The 27721-nt window shown below is 58.7% G+C and overlaps 1 protein-coding gene across 1 annotated transcript in view; it reads left to right on the top strand.

Annotated features, from left to right (window-relative positions):
- Positions 1 to 1613: 1613 nt before the first annotated feature.
- Positions 1614 to 27721, top strand: part of LOC135877863 (kinesin-like protein KIF21B) — a 41981-nt gene continuing 15873 nt past the window's right edge. Inside the window, exons 1-24 of the mRNA XM_065403393.1 lie at positions 1614 to 1672; positions 3650 to 3872; positions 4236 to 4418; positions 9620 to 9769; positions 11701 to 11835; positions 12059 to 12214; positions 12635 to 12750; positions 13493 to 13688; positions 15342 to 15531; positions 15696 to 15759; positions 16959 to 17180; positions 17632 to 17707; positions 18412 to 18511; positions 18985 to 19176; positions 20176 to 20375; positions 20518 to 20625; positions 21905 to 21973; positions 22692 to 22921; positions 23210 to 23357; positions 23488 to 23682; positions 26014 to 26115; positions 26482 to 26647; positions 27106 to 27166; positions 27659 to 27716. Coding sequence (XP_065259465.1) covers positions 1614 to 1672; positions 3650 to 3872; positions 4236 to 4418; positions 9620 to 9769; positions 11701 to 11835; positions 12059 to 12214; positions 12635 to 12750; positions 13493 to 13688; positions 15342 to 15531; positions 15696 to 15759; positions 16959 to 17180; positions 17632 to 17707; positions 18412 to 18511; positions 18985 to 19176; positions 20176 to 20375; positions 20518 to 20625; positions 21905 to 21973; positions 22692 to 22921; positions 23210 to 23357; positions 23488 to 23682; positions 26014 to 26115; positions 26482 to 26647; positions 27106 to 27166; positions 27659 to 27716 — 3399 coding nt within the window. The remainder of the gene's footprint in view (positions 1673 to 3649; positions 3873 to 4235; positions 4419 to 9619; positions 9770 to 11700; positions 11836 to 12058; positions 12215 to 12634; positions 12751 to 13492; positions 13689 to 15341; positions 15532 to 15695; positions 15760 to 16958; positions 17181 to 17631; positions 17708 to 18411; positions 18512 to 18984; positions 19177 to 20175; positions 20376 to 20517; positions 20626 to 21904; positions 21974 to 22691; positions 22922 to 23209; positions 23358 to 23487; positions 23683 to 26013; positions 26116 to 26481; positions 26648 to 27105; positions 27167 to 27658; positions 27717 to 27721) is intronic.

Below are 27721 nucleotides of genomic sequence, written 5' to 3'. Positions count from 1 at the left end.
GTTTTTGTCAAAAAGCCTTTTTTTTTGGTCCAAGGGGACAGGGAAGGAAACGTCTTTGGGGAGAAGAAACCTGAGCGGCCCCAGTGCTGAGCCCTTCTGAAAATCTGAACCTTGCTGTGGTCGCTGAGCTCTGTCTGGAAATTCTGGCCCAAAGGGCCCAGTTGAGCCTTCTGCTGTTTGTAGGCTTTAAACAAAGTGCCAGCCTGGGAACCCTGGAGAAAAGCCCCCACTTAGTGAGACTTTTGTGCTGGCATAATCTGATACCCTTTTCCATCCTTCAGTGATACACAAACTATCCACAGAGGATTCTTTCCCAGGTGTCTGGCTCGTGGGTCTTGCCCACATGCTCAGGGTCTACCTGGTCGCCAGATTTGGGGTCTAGAGGGAATTTTCCCCGGGTCAGATTGGCAGAGACCCTGGGAGGTTTTTGCTTTCCTCTGGATCATGGGGCACTTGCAGGTTTAAACTAGTGTAAACAGTGGATTCTCTAACTTGAAGTCTTTAAACCATGATTTGAGGACTTCAGTAACTCAGCCAGTAGTTAGGGGTCTATTACAGGATTGGGTGGGGTTTTGCAGCCTGCGATGTGCGGGAGGCCAGGTGAGATGATCAAGATGGCCCCTTCTGGCCTTAAAGTCTGAGTCTCTCACACCTAGCGCTTACACAGTATCTTTCATCCAGAGATTTCAAAGAGCTTTACAAAGGTATTTGATATCATTATCCCTGCTTTACAGATGGGGAAACTGAGGCACAGAGTGGCCATGCAGGATTTGCTTCACCCATGGCTAAAGTACATTAAACAGTAGCTGAGGATAATATCGGACACTATTTGATAAGCCCCACTTAGTGAGAGGGTGGTGGTATTAATCATGTGGTCCATTCTATTGGCTTCCATGGCTTTAAAGGAATTAATATAAGTATTTATAAAACCGCCAATGAGGGAAGTTTTGTCAATAAGTCTCCAAAAAGAGTTTTTATCAGGGTATTTGGTGTCATGTTTTTTCTCCCTGATTCTTCCCAGGCAAGCCAGCTTCAGAGCTGCCAGGCTGATCCCCTGAAAATAGGAGACTTTAAAATCTCAGCAAAAGCAGCTGTTTTACCAAGCAAAGCTGCAGGTCATTTTGTTAGCAGTACATTTCTCTTTGTTGATTCCCGTGTAACAGCAGAATTTTAGGTGTGTGTGTGAAATTACGATTACTTGATCTGATTTGGGTTGTGCGGATGCTGGGGTGGCGCTGATGGCCTGTGAGCTACAGAGGTCAGACTGGCTCATGGTCTCTTCTGGCCTTCAGCGCTGTGATTTAGAAGGTAATGAAGAACTTGAGAGCGAGTACTGAAAAGACCCTTAGCCGAGCTCTTCCCTTCCTGGCTCAGATTGGGTTGATTTTCATCTCTGGCTTCCCCGGTCTCGCTCATGTGGGGTTTGTATTGTCTCTTTCCCTTGTCTGTTTTGATTAGCAATATTCGGATTACCCCAGGGTTTATTTTTAATGACTGATTTTGGGCAAAAATGTTTAAGCCTCAAATTTGTACGATGGGAAACTGCGTCAAGGGAGCTTTTAATGATGTGGATTGAACATGTGCACTGCAGTAGTCTATCTGACAAAGGAACGATGAGTTCTACCAGCTGGGAGCTGACATCAGATGAATTCAGGCTGGACATAAAGCACAGGTTTGTGTTTTATTTGAACAGTGAGGGTAAGTAGACACCAGAACCACTTACCCAGGGCTGTGGTGGATACTCCATCCCTTGAAGCTTTGAAATCAAGAATGTGCATCTCTAATACATCTGCTTTAGCTCACCCACATATCATGGGATTGATTCCGAAGTTACTGGGGAAAGCCTGTGTTATGCCGGAGATGAGACTGTGTGATCAGAATGGTCCCTCTAGGAATTTATAAATAACATTTTAAATGAGTGAGCATGCATTCTTCTAGATCCCTGAATTGGGTGTGCGGTTTGGGGCTGTGCGCAGATGTGGGGGGCTACGTACCTATGCCTTGCAGATTGAGGATCTGCATATCTAAACCAGGTGTTACCTGTCCTAGTAGTTTGTACGTGCCCAGGTCATCCAAACCCGTATTCCAGTTAGGACACTCTGATGCACCCACTGCCATAAATTAGCAGCTGGGACCCCTACGTATCTAATGGGGTGAGGGGTTGCAAGCAGTAAAGGAGTGGGAGAGAGGTCTGGAAGGAGAAATAATCCACCCGAGGGCCCAAGTTGCCCCTGGGAACAGTCTTTAGGGAGCATCCAGCATCTTCTGACCTGACCCACTTATTGTGCAAATGAAAATGGGAGCTGGTCAACACAAACTTTCAATAGCAGCCACGGATTTGGGGTGCCTCTGCTTCTGGGGGGCCCAGCCTGAGACACAGTGGGCCTTGATATTTTTTTTTCCCAGAGGGTTTGAGCACAAGGAAATCCAGCTGACGTCAGTGGGAGCTGCGGGACAGTCAGTACCTCTGGGAATTGGGCCCCAATTGTCTCAAAATGGGCTCCCCAGAAAGAGAAGCCTCCAGAATCAGAGGCCAGTGCTGAAAACATGGGTCTTGCTCTTTCTAGCAGAATGTGAGGAGGAGGGAGATAGGCGTCTGACTAGGCCAGGGAGCCATTAATAAATAGGAAAGGTGCTTCTAAGGGCTGGTCCGCACTACCCGCCTAATTCGGCGGGTAGAGATCGATCTTCTGGGATCGATTTATCGCGTCTCATCTGGACGCGATAGATCGATCCCAGAAGCGCTCCCCCGTCGACTGCGGAACTCCTGCTCGCCGAGAGGAGGAAGCGCTGTCGACGGGGGAGCCTGCCTGCGCCGCGTGGACCCGAAGTAAGTACTTTTAGTTCGATATAGGAAACGTCGACTTCAGCTACGCTATTCTCGTAGCTGAAGTTGCGTTTCCTATATCGATCCCCCGCCTCAGTGTGGACCAGCCCTAAGACTTCTGTTAGCCTTGGGCAGGGCCGTGTTTCCTTGTGCTCGTCGTCTGTCAGCAGCCGCCTGTGGTCTCTTGTCTCACAATTGATCATCAGCTCTTTGGGGCAGGGACCCTCTTCTTGTTCTGTGTTTGTACAGCGCCTGGCCCCAGGGGGTCATGATCCATAACTTGGGCTCCTATGAGCTACTGCAAGACCAATAATCATAAGGAACTGTTTTTATAATAGCAGAAGGATATTTTCCATAAACCTTCCCCCACAATTTACTGTCCCTCATATACCAGTGTGTGTATATTGGGGCCCACCAATATCACTTGCTACGGGCCAAGCAACCATCACATGGGAATTGCTGTCAGTAGCTACTGACTGGGGGGATTTGAACCAGCAACATTGAGGTGACAGTAACACCTCGGTCCCTACCCTTTGTGTGGTCTCTAAGTATCTTACTGCATTAGTCTCAAGAGTCGGGGGGCCACCCTGACCAAATTCCAGCTGCCTTTCTAAAGCCTGCATCCCGCAGGTTCACCTGGGTGTGGTATTCCTGTTCCAGACTGTTACTTTGTGTGGTTAAGCAGCTGCTGTCAGGTTGCAGCCCAGAGGTGGCTGCATTTCACTGGTGGGCAAGGTGGTCCCCCTTGCTGCAGGGATGCAGGGTGCTCTGGGAGAAGTAAGATTGTTGTGTCCTCAGTTGTCTGTCTTCTCCCGCTGGCAGGATCCGTCCCCAGCTGTCAAAGGAGAAGATTGAGGGATGCCACATCTGCACTTCAGTGACGCCTGGGGAGCCCCAGGTGCTGCTGGGAAAGGACAAGGCGTTCACCTATGACTTTGTGTTCGACCTGGACACGTGGCAGGAGCGGATCTACACCACCTGCGTCAGCAAACTCATCGAGGGCTGCTTCGAAGGCTACAATGCCACTGTGCTGGCGTATGGCCAGGTACCGGCTGTCCCCGTCCTGTGTCTCGGCGGTAAACCTGGGCTGTTGCACTGAAGCCAGGCTCGGCTGTTAGCAGTTGTGGGCTATCTGGCTGCGCCAGCAAAGCCATGCGGGAAGGTGCTTGGCTGGGCCTGCAGGTCGGAGTTGAGGCTCGTTGGTGGGGTGCAGGGGCAGAGGCCCAGGGCTGGAATATTGGGGGGGCCGTGGGTTGGGATTTTGGGGCATCAACAGAGCTGTTGGGGAATAGTCAGGGAGGGGCGGGTGCAGGTTGGGTTTGGCAGCCCAGGGCTGGAGCTGCAGGGGGCTGCTCTTAGGTTGATGCGCCCTGGGGCTGTCTTAAGTGCCCGTCCTGTGCCCTTTCAGACCGGCGCTGGGAAGACGTACACCATGGGCACCGGCTTTGACACAAACATCTCGGAGGAGGAGCACGGGATCATCCCGCGGGCCATCTCCCATCTCTTCAGCGGCATCGAGCGGCGCAAGCGGGCAGCGCAGGAGCGTGGCACAGCCGTGCCAGAGTTCAAAGTCAGCGCCCAGTTCCTGGAGGTGGGTGTGAGCGAGGGGGGAGCAAGCTGGGGCCCCAGAACATGAGGAGCTGCCATTCCCACACCCCGGAACAGGGTATGGGTGGGGGTGTCTGTCCCAGCGACCGCAAACCACAGCTGCTCATGCACTGCTTCAGGGGGGCACGTGCTGTGGGCCCTACATAAAATGGTGCTGACTGTTTATGTTCTGGCTTCTCTGGGAGGCAGTGGTGCTGGTTATCTGTGCCCCCTCTGTGTCTGGGAGCTGGAGGGCTGGCTCCACTGCAGTCCGTGTACTCTGCATCCACTTGTCTGCATCCAGATTTGGGCCAAAGTCCAGTTTCTGTACAAAGGATGCAGGTTTTCCCAGCCTTCCCCAGCTGAGCAGGAATTCTCAAGCGCCTTCCACCCCATCTATTGCTTCAGGCTTTCTCATCACCTTGAAAGTAACGTACTGGCCCTTCCCACCTCTTTGCCCTGTTTCTCAGTCTCCAGAGCCTAATTTTAGCATGTTCCTATCATTATCCAAACCTTTCTTATTGCACCTTTCATCTAGAACGATCCCATCATGCCTTGCAGACTGTGTACTTTGTGATTGCTTCAGCTCTTACCCACACGCAGCTAGTTCTGGGGTGGAATATGAAAAAACCAAATGCAGCATCCATCAGCAGTTCAGGACAGGAATGGGTTTAGAATGACTTATCTGGGCGAATGCAGGAAGGCTGTATATAGCTAGCCCCACTGTTCTGACAAAGTTTCTATTTTGGTAATGCCCCAAACGCATGTGGAAAAGCCAGGAGCTTTTCAAAGGATTGGCTTTGCATTTTACTTTCGGATCATGTTGATAGAGAAATGTGTGCTGTGGTATAATCGATCCAGACTATGCCATCCTTGTGTTTAGTGACTAGAGCTGGGTGAGAGGGATTTTGTGAAATCACGGAAAACCACTGTGACACTATTTTGCCAAATCACTTTTGCATAATTTCATGGAATCCTGAAACTTGAGCTTTTTTTTTTAGAATGTGTAAAATCTCAAGTGATCTGAAAACTAGTCCCACTTCAACATAGAAATGCCTCCCCTGTTGGAAAAGTGTAGAGGAGAAAGCATCTGCTGTAAGGCTATATAGCCTAGAAAGGACTGAAAGATTGGGAGCAGGGAGGTCCTGAGTCTAATCCCACTGCTGACACAGTGCCCTCAATGATCCTTGTATATCTATCCCTTCAGAGGAGTATTTTCTTGGGCTTCACAACACCTTGATGAATTAGATAAATACCAATGGTCCATTTTACAATGGAGGTACAGATAGTGACTGGCCAAAGATCAGGCAAGCCTGGGTCCGAACCAGAAGTGGATTGCACATCTCCAGATGATCAGGCCCAAACCACTAGAGCACAGAGTTCCCCCTGGAAAGTCTCTGAGCTCCATTTTCTCCATCTGGGCAAAGAGTTGAGACCCGTATGACTTCAGACCCCTGTACCTGGCTGGGTAAGTTACCCCAATAGGAAACCTTCCCGGCTTCCATGACACCCTCCTCATCTCTTCTGCCCCAGATCTGAAGCAGCCGGAAGTGCGACCGTGTTCCCAAGGATCTCTAGCCTTGGCAGGGCTTTGGCTCTTCCCTGAGTGCCTGTGAGCTGGCACGGAAGCAGGACGCGGGAAGACTTCCTGCTCATTGGCACCTCCTTTGAAATCCCTTTGTCGGGGCGAGGCTATTCTGAGTGGTGGTTAACCCTGCTTCTCATTCAGTACGGCGGGGAGTGCCCCTCCGCCAGCAGCGTTGTGTGACTGCCCAGCCCTGGGCATGAGCTATAGGATCCGACACAAGTGCTGCAGTGAACCCTGTGAGATCCCATCTTCCCCAGAGCCAGCCAGTCCTGCTTGTGAATGCCACAGGGTGCTGGGACTCCCACCGCGTAAGTCGCCAAAGGAGATCTCGCTGTTGTCGAAACCTCCTGCTATTCAGCCTACATTTCCCTTTGCTCGATCCCTTTCCTCCCAGCGACACCCACTTTGGGAACGCCCTGTTAGAGTTTATGGGCTTGGGTAACTCCAGTGACTTCAATGAAGCTATGTCTGAGGATCTGGCCCCACTGCACTGGCATGTGGAGAGTTTGTGCAAACTTGGCCAACGCCGTGGCTGCCACGGGGTGGCTGGTGGACCCTTTACGTGGACTGAACCATCCCACCTAGGCTAAGAGGAGCTACATCTGAAAACCCTTCTCCTTGGCCTTGCTGCAGCTCTGTAGGTTCAGCACCAGAAGCCGTCCAGTCTGAAGGCCGGGCTGGCAGATGCTAGCTTCTCGGCTATAGAGAAGCTTTGACAAAGCCCAGAGGCTGCTGGGGCGACAGCAGAGACTCCAGCGCTGCAAGGGTTAATGACACTGGCAGTGCTGGAGCTGGGGGCTGCCTGCTGAGTTTATTGTGTCCTGTCTGTTTTCTGGTCAGGATATTTTTGCCTGTTAAATAGTTTCAGAAACTTAGATGTCTGGGCTTCTGGAGCCTCCAGTCCCAGCATGAGGCAGGAGTTTCCGCCAGACAAACCCCTCTGGTCTATTTCAGAGTCACCCGTTCGTATTCCCCCGGCAGGCTGTGCCCAGCCTTGCTCGCTCCAGGCGATCCACAGAATCACAGTGACCGCGAAGGCCCTAGTGTAGGCAGAGCTCAGGCTTTACCGTCGCATCATCGAGACCCAGCTGGTATCTAGCGCTTTGCCTCAGGAGAGCTCAAGGTGCTTTACAAAGGAAGATCAGTATCATGATCCCATTTTACAGATGGGCAAACTGAGGCACTGAGAGGGGGAGTCACTCACCCAGCAGGCCAGTGGCAGAGCTGGGAACAGACCAGAACCCAGGTCTCTGTAGTCCTAGGCCAGTGCTCTAGCCACTAGGCCACACTACCGGCTCCTCGGCTGGCTGGCTGGCTGCAGCTGCACGAGATGGCCAGGGTAGATAAGGCCTTCTTTAGCTGCCTGCTTGGCTGCTTTGCCAGAACATCACTACGCATGCAGGGACCGGCTCAGCTGGCCTATAGCGCCTGTCGTCTCCACGCTGAACACCCACGCTCCCTGCAAACCCAGCAGGGTAGCGCAGTCCTGTGGGGACTGGTTTGCCCCAATGTCCCCTCTCCCGCAGTGGGGTGTGCTGATAGCTGCCCTCCACCCCAGAGGTGGCTGCATCTCGGCGCCGTGGTATGCACAGCTGGAATAAAAGGTGCTCTCGTTGGGGTGATAGTGGGGGTCCGTTAAAGCTCCCGAGGCTGCCAGCATGCAAGGTAATTACCTGTGCTGTTGTATCTGCTGTGCTCTTACCCGTGTCCTGTGACCTCTCCGGGCAGGTTCATTAGAGGGGAGGCTTTACTCCTCTGGAGCTAACTTCCAGGGACAGTGGAACGGATTAGCCTTATCTTCAGAGCCGCTCTGCGGTGCTTTCCCGCTAGCCCCTGAGCTGGGATCCTTGCAATGAACTGCGTACGGGCCTAATGCCAGCCAGGTGCCAGGACTCCTGGCTTCTACCCCTGGTTCTGCCCCTGACTTGGCATGTGGCCTTGGTGAACTCACTGCTCCACTCTGTGTCCTGGGCCAGGGCCCAGACCCTGTGATCGGAACATGGCCTCCCAGCATCTCTGGCGAAGGCCGGGTGGGCGAGAGGCCCAGGTTGAGATCTGCAGCCTGTCTAGCACCACAAGCAGTGAGGCCCCAGCCCAGCTTCCTTCTGGGACTTCAGCGCACCACCCACCCTGTTAATGATTCGCTGGATTCTCGTCACTTACGCAAATGGGCAGGTCCCAGCCTGTGCCACCCATAGAACTGTCAGCCAGCCGGGCGAAGGAATGGGAGGCCAGGCACGCCCACCACTCCAGGGCAGGATCCCATCTGCAGGTGGTGGCTGGGGAAGGGGGACGGCCGGGTCACTTTACCTATCCCTCGTGTAGGGTCACAGCCTGGATCAGCCCTACGGCAGGATTTCGGAGACCTGGGGTTTTCCTCCCTGCTCTGCCATGCATGCCCAAGGTAACTCTCTGGGCACGTCCCTTGGTCTCTCTGGCCTCCGTTCCCCATCTGTACAATGAGGCGTGAGGATAAATACGGTAGATTGTTAGGTGCTTGCATATTAGGGTAAAGAGGGGCCTGTTAATATCGTAGATGGGGTGAAGCCTGTCTGTTCTACGCTGCTCTGCCAAGGAGGAGCCACTACATAGCCCCTCTGGACCTGGCCTTCAGGGGGCTTCCTCTGAGCCCACCCGTTCTCCTGCCCTGTAGTGACTGGGATGGGCTCAATGCACCTGCCCTGCTGTTCTTGCCCCTTCCCCCGATTAGCCACAGGCACTAAATCCATTTCTCCTCCGCCGCCGCCTTCTGCTCAGTGCTCGCCCCTTCCATGTTGCTCCTGCTCCCAGCAGGGGAGCAGTAGCTGGGCTGGTGATACACCGCTTGCTTGCAAAGCTAATCCAGGGCAAGGTGCAGAATTGGCTCTGGCTTCCCTGCCTTTGGGGACCTCCCGGCTTGGAGCCCTAATTAGCCCCTTTCTCCACCGGGGCAGGTCAATCTGTCAGTGATGACACCCCCCCCCCCCACCCCACCCCACCCCCGGCGGGCCAGGCCTGACTTGCTGGGCTCTGGATAATTACCCTGCTCGGACTCTAGTCCCAGATAACTAGGGGGACAGCAGGGTCCCCAGACGTACGGACAGTGCTGGGTGACTGACGGCCATGGCGATGGGGGGAATGCCAGGTGCGGTGAGCTGGCTCCTCGGCCTCCTGTCTGCTCTCTGAGAGCTTTTAAGGAGAGAGCAAGGCCTAGTGGGCATGGCCTGGGAGCTAGGATGCCTGGGTTCTTTCTATTCCTGGTTCTGCCACTGGTTTGGCGCATGGCCTTGGGGAACTCACTGCTCCAGTCTGTGCCCTTAGCTAGGGATCATCGGGACAGCACGCTGGCACTGTGCTGCTCTGCGTGTGCTGGGTAGGGGAGGCCTTGAGGAGGGGGGGGACCCAAGAGGCATTGGGGGGGGAGGTTGGGAGTACCTGGAGGAGAGGTGGGGGGGACGACCCAGGAGGCATATGGGGGAGGTCGGGTTACCTGGAGGGAGCCAGGAGGCCCCAGGGGTCTGAGCACGGCCCCTGTGCACCCCGCAGTGGCGGGAGGTAAGTTGTGAAGCCCCATGCCAGGCTCTGCAGCAAGCCTCGTGCCGCCCAGTAACCCGCTGCCCTGTCTCCCTCCCCCACAGCTCTACAACGAGGAGATCCTGGACCTGTTCGACAGTGCCCGGGACCCTGACTCCCGCCACCGCAAGTCCAACATCAAAATCCATGAGGATGCCAGCGGCAGCATCTACACCACGGGTGTCACCTCCCGCCTCATCAGCTCCCAGGATGAGGTGGGTGACGCCCGGGACCTGGCTGCTGCGGGGGGGTCGGCTGCTCTGGATCGCCGGAGAGCGGGCAGGGGCAGAATGGAGGGGCCGGGTGCTGTGAGGGGCAGAGCCCCCAGTGACGACAAGGGGAGTCAGGCGCTAGCGTGCCCCAGCCCCAGGGCAGAAGCTCTCCTAGCCAGCTGTCCGAGGCTCTGGCTGCCGCCGCCCTGGGACAGACACACTCAGGGTGTGGCATTGACATGTGCCCGGCTGATGCGCCCCTGGGTGGCATCAGGGCACTGCACCAGGATGCCGAACGCTTTGGATTTTCCTGTGGTGGCTTCGCGGTACAACTGTGCCCCTGCTCCCAAAGCTGGTCTGGAGGGGCGGAGGGGGATGGACTGTGAATGGATTTTCCCTCCCCCCCCCCCCAAAAAACTGCTCTACTAGCCCCCCCTCGAAGGAGAATTGTCCCCCTGCTGATCCCAGCCCTCTCCTGTTGCCCACACTCAGCAGCCCCCCTTGCAGCAAGAAGGGAGCCCAGCTTGGACAGAGTTAACTCTCTCCTTGCCAGTCCCCAGAGGGGAGGGATAGCTCAGTGGTTTGAGCATTGGCCTGCTAAACCCAGGGTTGTGAGCTCAATCCTTGAGGGAGCCATTTAGGGAACTGGGGTAAAAATCTTTCTGGGGATTGGTCCTGCTTTGAGCAGGGGGTTGGACTAGATGACCTCCTGAGGTCCCTTCCAACCCTGATATTCTATGATTCACTCCCTACCCCTTCAATCTGTGTGCTTGGATCCTTCCTTCTCTCCAGGCCCCCGCTCCTGCCCTCTGTGCCATGTGGTGCAGGGCCTAGCGAGAGCCATCCCGCTGGCATCCTCAGTGCCCACGTGCTCGTCCCCTGTTACCCGAGGGCAGGCGTCTGGGCTCCATGCCCAGCCCTCCCATGCCCCCTTGTGTCGTTGGCACGTGGTACCTGTCTCCCATGGGAGCAGCGTCCTGGGGCGAAGGGGGGGGTGGGAATGCAGCCCCCATCCTGTAGCGCCGGGGCGAGGGAATCGCTCACCTAGCACGCAGTACGAGCCGTTTGTTAACCAGGCATCGCTGCAGGAGGCTCTGGTCCCAGGGGAGATGAGTCAGGCCCAAAGACAGGACTGTGAGCACGTGAAGCCGGGACGCGTCTCTACTGCTGCCTCAAGTGGGTAGCTCCTGGCACAAGCGCATGGAGGGGGTTGGTCCTGGAGAAGCCCTTGCCCTGTGCGTTGTCTGTGAGCGGGAACGTCTCCCAGCCACTGGGGATAGCAGAAACGACCCTCAGGACCTGGAGGTCAAATGCCTCCTCTGCTGCCCCTGGACACTTCGTGTGCAGCAGAGAGCACAGGGGGCAGCGTAGATCAGTGCTTAGGACTCTGGGCTGGGCCCTGGGAGAGCTGGGTTGTTACCCACCGGGCCACTTGCTGCGGCGTAACCTTTGCAAGTCCCTTCTCTGTCAGTTGCGTGGGGCTGGGGCTGGGGTGGTCTCTCAGCATTTGTACAGCACCTAGCACACCAGGGCCTCGGTCTGTAGAGTGTCACGTTACTCGCCATGGCTGTGCATGGGCGGGTTCCCAATCCCGTCTCCGAGCACACAGACCCTGAGTTAGCCTCCGCCCTGGCCTCTTGCCTGGGGTTTGGCTTTCCTGGTGACTCGTGAGCGGGGCTGTTCCGGGGTCTCCCTACAGTGCCTGCTCCCTTGTTCCCTGTGGCCACTGGGCAGGGATCTCCCAGCGCGGGGCCCTGGCACCCGGGCCTGGATGGCTCGGCAGGAGAGCCTGCATGCCATGCAGGGGCTCGGCTGCCCCCATCCCAGGGTGACTATGGCACATTGACCTAGGGTGCCCTCCCCACTCTGGCATCTCCCCACCTCCCAGCAGGCTGGGGTGGACATTTCTTTGAACCCTTTCCTTGTTGTTGCAGCTGATCCAGTGCCTGAAGCAGGGAGCTCTGTCCCGCACAACCGCCAGCACCCAGATGAATGTCCAGAGCTCCCGCTCCCACGCCATCTTCACCATCCACCTGTGCCAAATGCGAGTCTGTGCCCAGCCCGACCTGGTGAGACTGCGCGAGAGGGACAGGGGAGCGCCCTTCGCCCCACAGCACGGCAGGCGTGAGCCGCTGTCAGGCTAGTTCCTACGTCTCCCTGCCACGTGCTGGTTGACAGCGGAGCCGCAGCGGGCTGCTCTGCGAGGGGGCGGGTTGGGATCTATCATAGCAGAGGGATAAAGCCCCGTTCCCCTGCGGGAGGCGCTGACGCTGCAGCCTGTCTGCTTGCCAGGTGACCGGCCTTCCAGAGGGATCCCAGGCCACCAGCGAGTACGAGACCCTCACCGCCAAGTTCCACTTCGTCGACCTGGCTGGCTCGGAGAGGCTGAAGCGGACGGGAGCTACGGGCGAGAGAGCCAAGGAGGGCATCTCCATCAACTGCGGCCTGGTAGGCTCTTAGCGGGTGGAGGAGACTGGGACAGGCTGCAGTGGATATAAAGGGGCTGCTGGACACAGACAGACCCTGCCTGGCTCACTAGCTCCCAGACTGAGCCACCACGGGTCACCACTAGGGGTCGCGCGGTGGACTCGGTGGTGAGGGATGGGGCAACTAGCTGCGCTACCCAGCACTGTCCCCAGTAGGGGTAGATTCCTGGATCTGGGGGCTCAGGAATAACGTGGAGGCAGGAGAGGGGCTGCACACTGGCTGGCTGGTATAGCTGCACTGACTGGCTGCTAGTGCATTGGTCCAGAGCCCCCCGCTCCCTGGAAAGAGGTGGCTCTGATCACCCTGAACTTTGTTTTCTACAGGGAGGGGCCCTCCCCAGCACGGGGGGAAAACTCAGTCCCTTCCGTTTTTTGTTGGCAGCTGGCGTTGGGAAACGTCATAAGCGCCCTTGGAGACCAGAGCAAGAAAGCGGTGCACGTACCCTACCGAGACTCCAAACTGACCCGGCTCCTCCAGGACTCGCTTGGGGGGAACAGGTAACAGGCACCCTGAGCCAGGGCGTGGGGTCACCCAGCGGGTGTCCGCTTCAGCTGGGTGTGTGTGACCCAGAATGGAAGAGCTGTGCCCTCGCTGGGTCTGCACCCTGGGAGTGTTGCCTGAGGCGGGTGGGGGATTTCTGAGTAACAGGAGGGCCGGTCGGGCTCAGGGATGGACCTGAAGTGCCGTGTGGGTTTCCTGGGGTGGCGTGTTGCTGAGGGTCCGGTGGAGTCTCCATAGTGACTTTTCGAAGGTAATTATCTCGGCTCTCTTGGTCCCGGGCCCCAGACGCAATTAGGCAGCTTTCGTGGAATTAGCTCTTGCAAAATGCGTCTGAGCCCTTCGTGATCTGGGACTTGGCAGCTGAGTTTCCCAGCACGGGATTGCTCTAATCCCTCCCCCTTCCTGTCTCAGTGATGCCCCGAATGCCCTGCCGTGGGCTGCCCGGGGTGGCGACTCCCTGAACACCACTTTGTAATGAGCAGGGGAGGCCACCCGGGGTTCTCTTTGCCAGCGCAAAGCAGGCTGCTGCCTGAGCCACACTCCCAGCCTGTGCCGGCCCAGGGTGGAAGGGGCCCACACCCCGTTTATAAAGTAAATAAAGGCCAAAGGGGGTTGTGGCTGGAGCTGCCAATAGGCACCCATGTGCCAGCGTTGGAATTGGCTGATCTGACGTGGCCCAGGTGCTGCATTGTTTGATGGCAGCTCCAGCTGACCCCGTTGGCTCTCCGTCCTCCCTAGCCAAACCATCATGATCGCCTGCATCAGCCCCTCTGACCGGGACTTCATGGAGACCTTAAACACGCTCAAGTACGCCAACCGGGCTCGCAACATCAAGAACAAGGTGGTGGTGAACCAGGACAAAACCAGCCAGCAGATCAGCGCCCTGCGGGCCGAGATCGCCCGCCTCCAGATGGAGCTCATGGAGTACAAGGCGGTAAGGGGCGGCTGAGCAGGCGAAGCCTCGTGTGTGTACGGCCCACTCGGGTCACCAGCGAGGATCGAACCCAGGACCTTCCACGCCGGCCCCTGCCGCTTGGGCTAATGGAGTAACTCCACTAACTGAGTTTGTGGCAGGCTGTTGTGGTTGCTGGGGCTGGCTGCTAGAGGGAGACCTACTTGCATGTACAAAGCCTGGGTATGACCTGGACTCCTCGCCGTCACAGGTTCAAATCCCAGCTGTAGCAACACAGCCTCGAATGGCATGGGGAAAGTATTCCTGCCTCCCCTGCACAGATCTGGCCCCATGCTGTGTGTACAGCTACTCCTCTGCTGGCCTTGGCCAGCACCATGCCCTCCTGGGTGCGGTGTATGCTGTGGCACTGGGCTCCACCCCACTGGGCTCCACTCCACTGGGCTCCACAGATGGCTGTGTTTCAATGGTGCTGTAGTTTGTGGGTAGGATGCAAGGGACTATGGCGAGGTAGGCTGTTAAAGGGCTGTATGTCATGTCTGAACAGGGAGAAGGCTTCAGGGTATCTTTCGGAGCTGGGAAGGCACCTCCTGCTTTATATCCCTGTCCTGTGGGCATATCAGACATCCTGCTTCATGCTGAGCTTGTCTGGACTGGTTTCCCATGAGCACCAGCCCTTAAGCAGCCAGAGGTTGCTATTGAGCTGAGTCCTGTATCTCCCCAGCCCGAGAGGAAGGATGGCCCAGTGGTCATGGCACTGGCCTGGGACTTGGGAGCCCTGCGTTCAATTCCTTGCTCTGCCACAGACTCCCCGTGTGACCTTGGGCAACTCCCTTAGCCTCAGGGCCTCAATCCCCATCTGCCCAGCCGGGGTCAGAGCACTGCCCTGCCCACTGGGGGTGCATGAGGGTAAATGCATTAAACTGGGAGGTGCTCAGCTCCTGCCATCATGGGGCTCAGATCAGAACCTTACCTGAGTAAAAGGCACTTACAGCATGTCAGCTGCTCCCTGTTTCTGCCGTCCCCCGAGCACGGCCTTCCCACGGGCACGCCTGCCATTTTTTGAGTCTCTACCTTTTCCCTGCTCCTCTTGCTGTGACCCATCTTTAAGGTGACCATATTTCCCACAGGGAAACCAGAACACCCCGTGGGGCTGGCCTGAGCCCCTCCTCCTCCTCCCCCGCCCCCCACGGGGCTGCCTCGAGCCACTCGCCTGAGTCCCTCCCCCCATGTGGGGCTGGCCTGAGCCACTCACGCGAGCCCCCCTCCCTGTGCAGAGGGTAGGCAGGGCTGGGGCGAGCAGCAAAGCACATATGGGATAGGTCGACTATTTCCCAAAGGCTGGGGCTGGCGTCGCTGCTCACCCGAGCCCTGCCTGCCCCCTGCTGGATCCCGGCCTCCCCCCCACGTTCCTCTGCACCCCACTTTCTTGACAAAACTGGGTGTTTGTCCCGTTTGCCCTTGGAGACAAATGCCCACTTTTGCCAAAAAAAAAGTCGGGACGCCCGGGACATGGCTTAAAAAAGGGACTTGTCCCAGCCGAAACGGGACGTAGGGTTACCCTACCCATCTTCCTCAGTGCGGCGCCATTGAGCACGTGGCCGGCTGGGTTCGGCCAGGGCTGACGGACGCTGTGGCTTTGCCCTCTCTGCATCTCCCTTTCTCCTCTCCCCGCAGGGCAAACGTGTGATCGGGGAGGACGGCGCCGAGGGCTACAGTGACTTGTTCCAGGAGAACGCCATGCTCCAGAAGGAGAATGCCACCTTGCGCATGAGGGTGAAGGCCATGCAGGAGGCCATTGATGCCATCAACAGCCGGGTCACCCACCTGATGAGCCAGGAGGCCAATTTGATACTGGCCAAGGCAGGTGAGGATGGGCACCTCCGGAGGATGTGTATGCGAGGTGGGGCATGCGGATCGGTCCCACGAAAATTACAGCCACCCCGGAGCTCAGGTCCAAGGGCAGCTGAGTGGCAGCCCAGCTGCTAGGAGTTTCTGATCTAGTCCGTGATCCTAATTCTGTCCCTCCAGGTGATGGCAACGAGGCCATCGGCGCCCTGATCCAGAACTACATCCGGGAGATCGAGGAGCTCAGGTGGGCGTGGGCCACGTTCTCTCCTTCCGCCCGTCTGGGGGGGCCACGTATCGCGTGCAGCTTGAGAGGACCTGCAAAGAGGCAGTGCGGGCTAGCGGGGGGGCTGCTGACCTGGGGCTCTGGAGGCCCAGATTCCCTCTCTGGCTCTGCCGCTCCCGGTGCCGCGGGCACTGGGTTCAAATAGTAGGCTGGCATCGCAGCTCTGCCAATGACCTTGGGCAAGTCACTTCCCCTCTCTCTTGCCTTTGGTCTGATGCGACCATTTAGATTGTCGGCACTTTGGGGCAGCGCCCGTCTCACGGGTGTGTGCAGCACCTGGCACAACAGGGCCTTGATCCCGTCTCTCTCGGTGCTGCTGAAATATAAATAAAAGCCCCACATTCGAGATGGAAATGTCTCCATCCTGTAGGGCGTCCTGTCCGGCCCTTGTGCTCCCAAGCTTTCTCTGGAGCCTTGGCTGATCCAGACTTAAATGCCTCCCAGGGGTACATTGAAATGCAGTCTGATAGCTAGTGCTGCTCATAAATGTGGATTCCGTGCTGGAGAAACTGACAACCCCGGAGACAGGAATCCCCTCACTCATTCTGGGCCAGATTCTCAGCTGGTGTAAAATCAGCTTTGTCCCACTGGGGTCCCTGGAGCAATGCCGATTTACCCCCCTCCCGCTGAGGATCCAGACCCCTGTCCGTAATGCTAGAAAACAGAGGTGCCCCACCCTGTCTAGCGCAGCCGCTGCTGAAGATTAACCCTTAGGCTGCCATGTCAGCGTATCACCGTGGCTGTTGAGAACTGGCTGTCGGCCATAGGGTTGCTTCTCTCCCGTTAGCGTTCAGGCCTGGTGGGAAGCCCTGGGGCCTTTGTGACGAGGCCTGGGCTGCATTGCCATCTAAGGGAAGGCACTAAATCCGTGAAGTGGCATCTGCTGTGACTCTTTGCTCCCACAAGAGGCATGCAGATGGTTAGTGGTGGCCATGCCAGCTTTCCTTCCCTGCGATGTCCTTCTGCAGCCCCCCTCCCCGGGAGCAGAGCCATGAGCCCCTTTGACCAAGCTGAGCGAGGGCAGTTTAGGTTCCAGACACACACTCTCCCGGTCACCCCTCCTTAGAGGTTGGGGGGAGGGGGTGTCTTTTCCCCTGGGGTGTCTGGACATCTGCCCAGGGCAGCAGATCTCCGTAACCAAAAGCCCCTCCGATCCCCAGGACAAAGCTCTTGGAGAGCGAAGCCATGAACGAGTCGCTCCGCCGGAGTCTGTCGCGGGTCTCCTCCAGGCCCCCGTACTCCCTGGGCTCGTCTCCAGGCCCAGGCCTGGGGGCGCTCAGCAGCCCCGTGGTCTCCATGGAGGCAGAGGCCACCGAAGTCCTCCGGCGGGCCAAGCAGGACCTGGAGCGGCTGAAGAAGGAGACCAGGCAGCGGAGGAAGAGGTGATGGCCAACTCCTTGCTGGGGACAGAGGGGGGGGGGGGGCTGTTCTGGGTGCTCCCACCCCTGGCTCTTCATTATTATGGCTATTGGGATGCCCACTTCTCCCTTGGCTTCCAGCCCTGGCACCCTCCAGCCCCCATCAGCCCTGCTGGTCCAGACATTGTCCTGCCCCATCCCTGGGAAGCCAAAGCCATACAGCAGAGAATCAGGACTCCTGGGTTCTTTTCTCAGCTCTGTCTCTGACGTGCCACATGACCTTGGGTGAGTCCCTTCCCCTCCTTGTGCCTCAGTCTCCCCATCTGGTAACACTGCCTGGCCCGTCTCTCTGGAGGGCAGTGAAGCTGGGTTCCTGAAGGGCTCTGAGATGGAGGGTGTTGGGGATGTATGGTCTAAGGGGACCGTGTGCCAGGGCTCCCCTGTCACCGGGGTTCATCCTGTCTCTTCCTGGCAGCCCGGAGAAGGAGGCCTTTAAGAAGAGGCCAAAGCTGCAGCAGGAGAACGGGGAGGAGACGGACGAGAACGAGGAGGTGAGGGAGGCTTCCCCCGTGGAGTGGGGGGTGGGAGCCCGGTTGCTAGCCAGAATGCCAGCGGCCTTCTCTGTGCCTCGCCGGCGCTTGGGGCAGCTGTGTCCTGCCGCACCCTGGGAGGTGGGGCAAATCCCAGCCTGTCTGTGGGAGTCGCAGGGGATCCGGGGGGCAGGGGCAGGGTCCATGACCACCCCCCCATAGGGCAGCCAGTCTGCTGCTGTTTGGCCCCGCCTAGGTGTGGAGAATGGGGGCAGGGCATGGCTGAGGATGGCGGGTAAGACAGTCCCCTCTGCCCCCTGGCAGTGCCCTGTGCCATCTGACACCCTGGCAACAGGTGGGGCAGGGCAACTAGCCACAGGCCTTTCCATGCAGCTGGGCTTTGTCCCGTGAACCGTGTCCCCTCTGCCCCAGCCGTCCCGGAGGTTCTCATCAGGCCCTTCATTTTCAGCTGCCATCTCAGCAGGGAGGGTGGGGGGAGCTCCCCAGACATGGCCCACTCCCTTTGCACACAGGGATCAGCCCTGCCCCTGGCCCCGGGTCAAACGTCCTCTCTCCTGCCTCTGCCTGGCACTGGTTTCCGAGGCAATCGCTTTAATTCCCCCACATCTGGGGGTGGCGGATGGGGAGAGGCCTGAGCCCCTGCGACGATAGGAGAGGGGCCGAAGGCTCCTGATCTCTGCCCTAACCCTGCGCTTGTTTCCCAGGAGGAGGAGGAGCGGGAGGAGAGTGGCTGTGAGGATGAGGACGAGGATTCGGGCAGCGAGGAGAGCCTGGTGGACTCGGACTCCGATGTGGAGGAGAAGGGTAACTCGGAGGGCACGGCGCCCAGCTCTGTGCTCAGGCTGGGACCGGGGATATCTGCAGTGACTCAGGGCTGTGCCCCTTTTGGGGAGGTGGTAGGCGGCTGCAGTGGGCCTGTAGGGTGAGCTGGGCAGGTCTTGGCTGGAGGTGCACGAGGTGCCAGTCAGGGTGGTAAGGTGGTCCGGCTCAGCTGGTGCTCAGTGGCACAGGCCTGGCTGCCAAGCTCTGTCCCTTCCTCCTCAGCCCCCCGCATTCGCCTCCGGGTACCCGGGCAAGGCTAAGACCGCAGGAGCGAGATGCCATCCCCTCTGAGTCCTGCCTCATCTGCCTCCTTTCCTCTGCAACGCCAGAGTCCATAGGGGACCCGTGAGCCAGGCACTGCCCCTCCCCTCTCCAGGCCGGCCCAGGGCTGCCTGGCTCTCTCCTCCTGACCTCCCCGGGGCTGCCTGGCTGACTGACTCTCCCCCCACCTCTAGTGGTGAATTTCCAGGCTGATCTGGCCGACCTGACCTGCGAGATCGAGATCAAGCAGAAGCTGATTGACGAGCTGGAGAACAGCCAGCGGCGCTTGCAGACCCTCAAGCACCAGTACGAGGAGAAGCTAATCCTGCTGCAGAACAAGATCCGCGACACCCAGCTGGAGAGGGACCGGGTGCTGCAGAACCTCAGTACGGGCAGTGCCCCCTCCACCCCCCCGGCTCATCCCACCGCACGGGTCCTCTGAGCCAGCGCTGGCAGGAGAAACCCTGGGGTTCTCCCGGCGCCCAATGAGGCCCAAACTGGGCCGCTGCCCCCTGCATTCCATGCCCCTCTTGCGGTCCCCAGAGATTCCCGCTGGCTGCTCAGTGTCTGGCTTCCCAGCTCCTGGGATCGATCCTTCTCCTCAGCTGTGTGCCACTTGTCCCGCCTCTTGATCAGGGCTGGGCCTGGTGACCCCGTGACCTCCCAGCTGTGCAGCCCGCTGGCTGTGGGGAGACAGTGGGAGTAGGGCCCAGGGAAAGTCCCTTCCCTCGGAGGAGCTCCAAGCTCTGACACGCGTCAGGGAGACAGGGCCAGGCAAAGAGGCAAAGCCACCTGGCATCTGTGGCCAAGCTCCCAGCTGCTCCCGACTTCCTCCCAGCGAGGAAACTGTGGCTCTCCAATGCAGGAGCAGCAGCGTAGCCTGCCCATGCAGAGAGCTCCATCTCCAGGGCTTTTCAGTCCTGGGCATCTTCCCCGAGTGGGGCAGCTGATGCTATAACTGAGACTTTAGTGATTGAGACACCTGCCCCCAGCTGAGTCCCACCAAACTCATTTCAGCAGCATCCCCCTCTGGGCTGAACAGCAATGGCTGCCTGGAGGAGAACAGTGTGCACCCAGTCCCTGGAGCGGTGCGGTCCCTGGCACACGCCTGGCACTGCTCTGCTGCCGGGGTTATTGGTCTAAAATAGGCCCATGGTTCTGGCTTGCAGGCAATGACTGGTCTGGGCTACTCGGCCATTGAACATCTCTTGAGCTGCTGGACCAGGCAGACTTGTCCCTGGAGGCCAAGAGTTAATCTAAAGTGCCCCCCACTGAGGGTGCTTTCCCTGGGGGCCTGGTGGGTCCAGGGGGCAGCTGGGTGGGATGCAGCGTGATGGGCTCGGCCTAGCCTGGCACTCTGAGCGTCTCTGCGCCACCCCCTTCAGGCACCATGGAATGCTACACGGAGGAGAAGGCCAACAAGATCAAGGCGGACTACGAGAAGCGGCTGAAGGAGATGAATCGGGACCTGCAGAAGCTGCAGGCAGCCCAGAAGGAACACGCTCGCCTGCTCAAGAACCAGTCGCGCTATGAGCGGGAGCTCAAGAAGCTGCAGGCTGAGGTGGCAGAGATGAAGAAGGCGAAGGTACCTGGCTGGGCAGAGGAGGAGGGGGCTGGAGGGGCATGGCCCGCTTGTGCTAGCTCTTCAAACTGGGGAGGGGCGGTGGATGGGCACAGCCCCTTGTGCACACTCCTTATGCTGGGTGTGGCTGTCGGGGGGCCCGCAGGTGGCACTGATGAAGCAGATGCGGGAGGAGCAGCAGCGGAGGCGGCTGGTGGAGACCAAGCGGAATCGGGAGATCGCCCAGCTGAAGAAGGAGCAGCGCAGGCAGGAGGTGAGAACCCAGCTCCTCGCCAGGGCTCTGCAGATAGGGCAGCTCTGGCTGGGACCTGCGCCCCTCACTCGGCTCTGAGCTCCCACACCAGCTGGCCAGGGTGCAGCGGGGAGTGCGGGTTCTCCAAGGGGTCTGGGCCTTTCCTGGGGAGATGCCCCAAGCCAGGCTCCTTGGGACCAGATGGGGAGGGTGCTGGAGAGCCCTCGCTGATGCATGATGTGTCAGGTCCCCTCCCCTGTGCACAGGTGAGCAGTTACCTGGGTGAGGCAGCCTGCACCCAGAGCCCCTGACGCAGGGTGGGGCAGGGGCAGGGGAGCCCCTGTGACGGGGCAGGGCTGAGACAGGGAGTGGGGCCATTCGGGATATGGGGCAGCAGGGGAGCCCTGCAAAGCTGGGGCTGAGCCGCAGGGATGGCTGAGCAAGGCGATGGGAAATCTGGAGCAAGCGCTGCACCAACAGAGGACCAGATTCCTCTCTCTATTACGCTCGTTGTAAATCTGGAGTAACTGCATTGACATTAGCGGAGTCGCTCCAGATTTACACTGCTGCTGCTGCGATGTGAATCCAGCCGTCGCCTGCATCAAGAACATTCCACGTTCAGTCCTGCCCTACCTCTGCTCGACAGTGTGTTAGAGCTCTTCCGGGTGCCCGGCCGCTGGAATCAGTGCCCGGCTTGGCATCCAGGCCCGCTCCTTTCAGAGCCTGTGTTGGGCCACTGGCCGGCCAAGGCCTGCAGGTCCTGTGAAGCCAGGAATGGGGCCGGCAGCATAGAACAGCGTAAAACCCTGCCTGGTTGGGGAGCTGTGTGCTGGGAACCCTGTGCGGAAACCAGCCACCCCACTGTCTGTCTGGGGACTCCTCCCCCTGCTGAAGGCGCAGCATGTCCCCTCCCCCAACCACATGTCCATATGTCTGTCCATCCCTTGAGATCAGCACCTGGTGGGGTGGCAGGTTCCGCCTTCCCCAGGTCAGAGGAGGTGATTGCTTCCTCCTGCATCTCTGGTTGCTGCTCAGGGCAGGTACAAATGCCACAGTGCTGCCATCGGTTACAGCAGAATAAATCCAGGTTTTACACCGCTGCTGGGTGAGATCAAAATCTGGCCCATGGCCTGCACTGAGAACATCCCACGTGCTGGCCTCAGGCAAGGGGGTGGGGGAGCCCTGGGTCCCCTCCCCTTCCCCCATTGCTGCCATGGGTTCTACCCCAGACCCTGGGTTCCTCTTTAGCGGCTCACGCCCGCTCAGGACTCGACTGAGGCTTGGCTTCTCTCCCGCGCAGTTTCAGATCCGGGCTCTGGAGTCTCAGAAGCGGCAGCAGGAAATCGTGCTGCGAAGGAAAACCCAGGAGGTGAGTTCCAGCCCCTGCACCTGCGGGGGTCTGGAGAGCCGCTCGCGGGGCCGTGACTGGGTGGGCGCTGAGGCCTAGCTCCTGGATTGGGCCGTTGGCAGGGCAGGGCCCTGGGGCCTCTCCAGACAGAATAGTCCCCTCTGCTGTCCCAGTGGGTCGTGCTCCGCCAATGCTGGGTTGTTCCCAAGGTGCTGGCCCTGGGTGGGGTGGATTTCCCACAGAGCCTGGTGGTTTTATGGCTAGGAGTAACCAGGCAGATGACAGTGATTGCGGGGGAGGAAACGCCTGCCTCCGGGGGCAGCTGATCTTCTGGGGTCAGGAAGAAGGAATTCTCTGCGTGCCATGTGTGACTGTGCACAACAGGCTGTGTCCCCCTCCCTCCTTCCTGGAGCTGGGTCCTGGCAGCCGAGTTGGTCACGTGACTCGTCCAGGCTGCCTCCTGCCCCAGCACCCGTACAGCTCGCGGGACGGGACGGTGCTTCGATCCCAGCCCCTTCCCAGCCCCTCCTGATGCATTCTGGGAAACTGCTATCCAAGGGTACCGGACCTTCACCCAGCCCAGATAGGCTCAGCTCTCTTGAAAGGTGCTCAGCTGCTCCCGGGCTCACTTTGCCACCTGAGAAGCGTTGGAGTCGCTCTGCCACTGGGGTGGCTGGGGGGCGATGCCCCCTGCGGGTGTTCCCAGGAGGCCCAGCCCTCAGGCACTGCTCTCACCCAGGTCTCTGCTCTGCGCCGCCTGGCCAAGCCCATGTCGGACCGGGTCTCTGGGAGGCTGAGTCAGAAGCCCGCCATGCTGGACTCGGGTGCGGAGGTGTCCGCCAGCACCACCTCCTCGGAACCGGAGTCCGGCTCTCGCTCGGTCTCCAGCATCGTGCGCCAGTGGAACCGGAAAATCGACCACTTCCTGGGAGACCCTTCGCCCTCCGTGAATGGGGCTCGGCCCGTCAGGTCAGACCAGTGCTTCCGAATCCGTGTCCCCCGCGGCCTCGTTCCGTGCTTGGCCCTCAGGCCCCGGGCTCCTGGGTGTTAGATGGGAGCGGAGTTCTGTGGGAACACGGGAAACGATCGCTCTATCATCGTGGGCGACTCTGCCATGTGGTTTGACACGTGAGACTCTCCACATTGGCTGGAGGCAGACCTGATGTGTAAATGCCCCTCTGTCCTGAGCACTAGCGGGCGTGATGGCCGAGCGCCTGCCCGGTGGAAGCCCCCTGACCATGTCCCATCCCACTGCAGGAAGAAGTTCCCAAAGAAGGGGATGAGCCAGACCTTCAGCAAGGCGGCCCGGCTCAAGTGGCAGTCGCTGGAGCGGCGCATCTTTGACGTCGTCATGCAGAGGATGACCATCGTCAACCTGGAGGCAGACATGGAGCGGCTGATCAAGGTGAGGTGTGGGGGGCAGTGCCCTGGTGGGGATTGGATGGCCTGAGCATGACCGAGGGCCAGGAGTGCTGGGAGGCTGCTGGCACCTGGACGGCGCCGGCTGAGGCGTTTCCTTCCCACCCGCCCCCCAGAAACGCGAGGAGCTGGCGCTGCTGCAGGAGGCACTGCAGGGGAAGAGGGGAAAGCTGCAGGCGGAGAGCCCAGAGGAGCAGAAGGGCCTGCAGGAGCTGAACGAGGAGATCGAGGTGCTGACAGCCAACATCGACTACATCAACGACAGTATCGCCGACTGCCAGGCCACCATCATGCAGCTGGAGGAGACCAAGGTGCCGGGGGAGGGGGCCTGCGGGCGGGGGCAAGGTGCAGGGGGTCTGTATATGGGGAGTTGGTCTCACGGGAGGGGGAGCGGGGGAGATCACCCCAGGGCATTGTGTGCTGTAAGGGAAAGGGGGTGCTCTGGGGGCTGGTTGATAGTTGGGGTGGGGGCTGGGCGTGAGCAGGAGGCTGGCTGGCTGGACTCTTCCTCTAGGCAGTTTAAGCATAAGGGGTGCAGGAGGCAGGTTTGCAGGGTCCTCTTGCTTTCTAAGCTCCAACTTCTGGGCTGAAACGTTCTGTCGTGGGTCACGCAGGGAGTCAGGGCCGAGCTGGCTCCCTGCTCTTAGCCCCCAGAGCTCGCCCCCTCCCTACAGAAACGTCACAGAGCAGCTGTTGCAGTCTGGCTGCTTTCTCTGCTTGTTTGCTGATGACGGCTGTATAAGGCCCAGTTCAGCAGGTGCCTGAGCACTCACGGGGCTGGTGCGATAGGCTGCCGTAGGCCCGTGGGCGCCAGGCTTGGCTTGGACCAGCAGAGGCCAAGAATCAGCCCTCTTCAGCTGCACGGTCTGCAAGGCCGGGGCCAGGATTTAGGAGGCCCCTAATATGTTGGTCCGCCAGGGTCTCCATCGGTGCTGGATGGTTTGTTTGTGGAAGGGACGGCTGCGGAGAGCATGATGTCCACCACCAGCTGCTAGGCCCAACAGCCCTGATGGGAGTTCTGCACATGCTGGAGTCAGTGGAAGCCCTGTCCGTACCATGGGACAAATGTACCCATGGTGTACCCAGTGCTGCGGGCAAGGCGTGGTCTAGCCATGCTCAATCCTCTCTGTGTGCACAGAAAAACCCATGTCAGCACCAGGCTCCAGCCTGGGTCGCCGCCAAACATGCTTAGAACTTGGGCTTTCTCCATTCCCTGCGTATACGGCAACACAACCTCCTGTGAGAAACTGCCTCGACCCAGCCCAGTTCCACAGTGGCGTTCCTGTAGCCTAGACCGAAGCCAAGCACGGGGGGCAGCCCGGTATTCAGAGCCAACTCCAGGTGTAGCCACGAGAGAGGGTTGAAGATGCTGTTTGCTTTTGTAGGAAATCTCAAACCCTTTTAGTTTTTCTTTTGAAATTTCCCAGGGGGAAGAAAAAATCAGTTTCTCCTCTTCCCCCACCCCCCCGCCCCACCCCCTGAGAAACTGGAATTTTTGTGGTTTTTGAAAATCAGTTTTGATGGTTTAAGGCAAAAAAATTGGGGGTCTTGGGAAAGAGTTTCCCTATTCTGAAACCGCGAACTTGTGCTGAAAGCTATTGTCAAACATTGAGTCTCTTTTCTGATGTCAAATGTTTGTAAAGGGAGGGTGGGATTTTGACCAAAAAGGAAATTTTTGTTTAATCAAATATTTCCACAGAGAAAGAATAGCCTAATAATGAGGCCTTTCTCCCTGGCACCTGTCGGGTGTCTGTGCTGCAAGGAAAACCCCACAGCACAAGTCTCACAGCCTGGATCCATTGCCTTGGGCTCGCAGGGCTACGGGGCTAAAACGAAGAGTGTAGACATTCGCACAAGGGCTGGAGCCTGGGCTCTGGAGGGTCTCGGAGCCCATGAGCGGGAATGTCTACACTGCTACTTTTAGCCCCGTAGTGCAAGCCCGAATCCTTTGGCCAGAGGCTCGCTGCTGTGGGTTTTTCTTTGCTGTGTGGACGCACCGTTAATGACATGTGGGGTCTGACCCAGGTTCAGCACAGTGTAGCTCTCTGCTCCCCTCCTAGCAGCTGGAGGTCGTAAACAAGTTTTTAGTATATGTCTACGCTTAATCTGCTACAGCTGCAAGGCTTTAGGTGTAGACGCTCCCCGTCGGAGTAGGTAATCCACCTCCCAAGGAGGTGGCTGTTTAGTTCGGTCGGCAGAGCTACACTCTCCGGGATCGGGGGGCAGGGGGCAGGATTTTCACACCCTGGAGAGACATAGCTATGCTGGTATAAGTTCCCAGTGTAAACCTGCCCTTGGTCTGCTCTGGTCACCTGGCTAGCGAGCAGCTCCTGCCATCCAGGCGGTAGAAGCTCCTCTTCTTTAGATCCGCAGGTGTGTGGTTCAGGCCCCATAGATGGCCCAATCAGGGGCCTGGTTCCAGGCACACATCCAGTGCGAGTGCTCATGCACAGTATTGGCATGCAAGTCGTCTTCCCCGCCGCCTGCTCGCAGAGCACCTGTGTCCCTGCCGGCGTCAGCCAGTCAAGGAAACCCCCCCTGTTCCGTGGCGCTGGTGTCTCTGCTGGCCCTCTGCTTTCTGCCCTTCACCGCCCTCAGCGCCGTTCTAATTCCCCTCCCTCGGGGCCTCTCCTGCACCGTAGGAGGAGCTGGACTCCACCGACACCTCCGTGGTCATCAGCTCCTGCTCCTTGGCCGAGGCACGCCTCCTGCTGGACAACTTCCTCAAGGCTTCCATCGATAAGGTCAGGCAAAGGGCCTTCCAGTGGGGGTGCAGCTCTGGGGGGCGGGTCGCAGAACATGGGATCCCAGGAGGCCCCCTGTTGGGGTGGGATCACAATTGCTGCAGGTCAGGTTTGGAGCCAGGGCTATTTGGCTGCGCCTGGGGCATCCTTTGTGCGTGGGTGAGGGAGACTGAGAGGCTGGCCTGGCCTGTGTGCTGTTGGACCCAGGGCGGGGAATGGGTTACAAGCAGCAGCTGAGTGAGGCTGGTGTGGAACTTGCATCTGTGCCCAGGGACAGGGATTGAAGCCAGGAGCTGATTCCCCATCCCACCCACTGGCCCGTCCTGTGTGCTGGACGGAAGGTAACCTCCTGCTCCCGCCAAACAGGGGCTGCAGGTGGCTCAGAAAGAAGCCCAGATTCGCCTGCTGGAAGGGCGCCTGAGACAAACGGATGTGACCGGCTCCTCCCAGAACCATGTGATCCTGGATGCCCTGCGGGAGAAAGCAGAGTCCCACCCCGAGCTGCAGGCGCTCATCCACAACGTGCAGCAAGGTGGGTGCTGGGCTCTTCCCTCCTGGGGACCCCCGTGAGTACTGGGCATTGGCTGGCAAAGCAGCCGGCAGTGGGGCCTGGGGCTGGCAGCAGCTGGGAAGGCTTGGGGTGTTTCCCTGCCCCTACAGATGGCACGTCTGCCCATTGGGACAGATGGAGCCCACCCCAGGGCTCTTGGCATTGCTCTGACCCTGTGGGCAGGAGTGATAGGCCCACTTCATCCAGACGTATCAGCCCACATGGTCACAGCCTGTCCAGCCGTGAGGATGCACTGATGGCGCTTTGGTGGCAAAGAGTTAATGATACGATAGCAGTGGTCTGGGGGGGTCCCAAGGACCTAAAGGGCCACACGCTGATTGGCGACCGCCTGCTGGCTGGCTCTGATCGGACCGGCCCAGTGCGGTGCCCTCCCACCCTCTGTCGCGTTGACGCACCCTTGTCGGCTGTTCCTTGTGCAGAGAACGGCTACGCCAGCACGGACGAGGAGATCTCGGAGTTCAGCCTGGCCTCGGAGGGGAGGTAAGCGCACCAGGGAGCATGCAGTGTCCCAGCCTCGTGCGCCCCTGAGCGGCGGGATCTATGGAGGGAGGGGGGCGCATCTCTGTGGCACTCATTGGCAAGGTAGACCCGTTAGAACTTGGCAGCTAAATTCTCCAGGTTCTGTCTGCACCGAGCATGCTCCAGCCCCTCAGAGCTCCTACGTGTGACCCGACGGTGCACAGGCTACCCACACGCGATGACTGGCCATGCTCAAACCCAGGCGTGCAGGGGCTGTACAGAACTGTCCCAGTAATCGTTCCTCTTGAGGGCCAGGGGCAAGATGGAACTGGGAGGGAAGAGGGCCCCGAAAGGGACCGGGGGATGGGCTGTACCTCGGGGAATGGGAGGAGGAACCGTAGCCGGGCTGGTGATAGGGTGTTATGGGGTGGAGGTGATGGGCAGTGGTTTCTTCCTTTAGCTTTAAGTTAAGCCTTAAAGGGGATCGGCCATTTAACCCTTTGTTTCCTACAGCTTCTCCCAGTCTTTCACCATGAAGGGCTCGGCCAGCCAGGACGACTTCAAGTTCAAGGTCAG

This window comes from Emys orbicularis, chromosome 4, assembly GCF_028017835.1.
Source record: "Emys orbicularis isolate rEmyOrb1 chromosome 4, rEmyOrb1.hap1, whole genome shotgun sequence".
In the NCBI taxonomy this organism is placed as follows: domain Eukaryota; kingdom Metazoa; phylum Chordata; order Testudines; family Emydidae; genus Emys; species Emys orbicularis.
The sequence above is the reverse complement of the archived record's forward strand: the minus strand, read 5'-3'. Positions and strand labels throughout refer to the sequence as shown.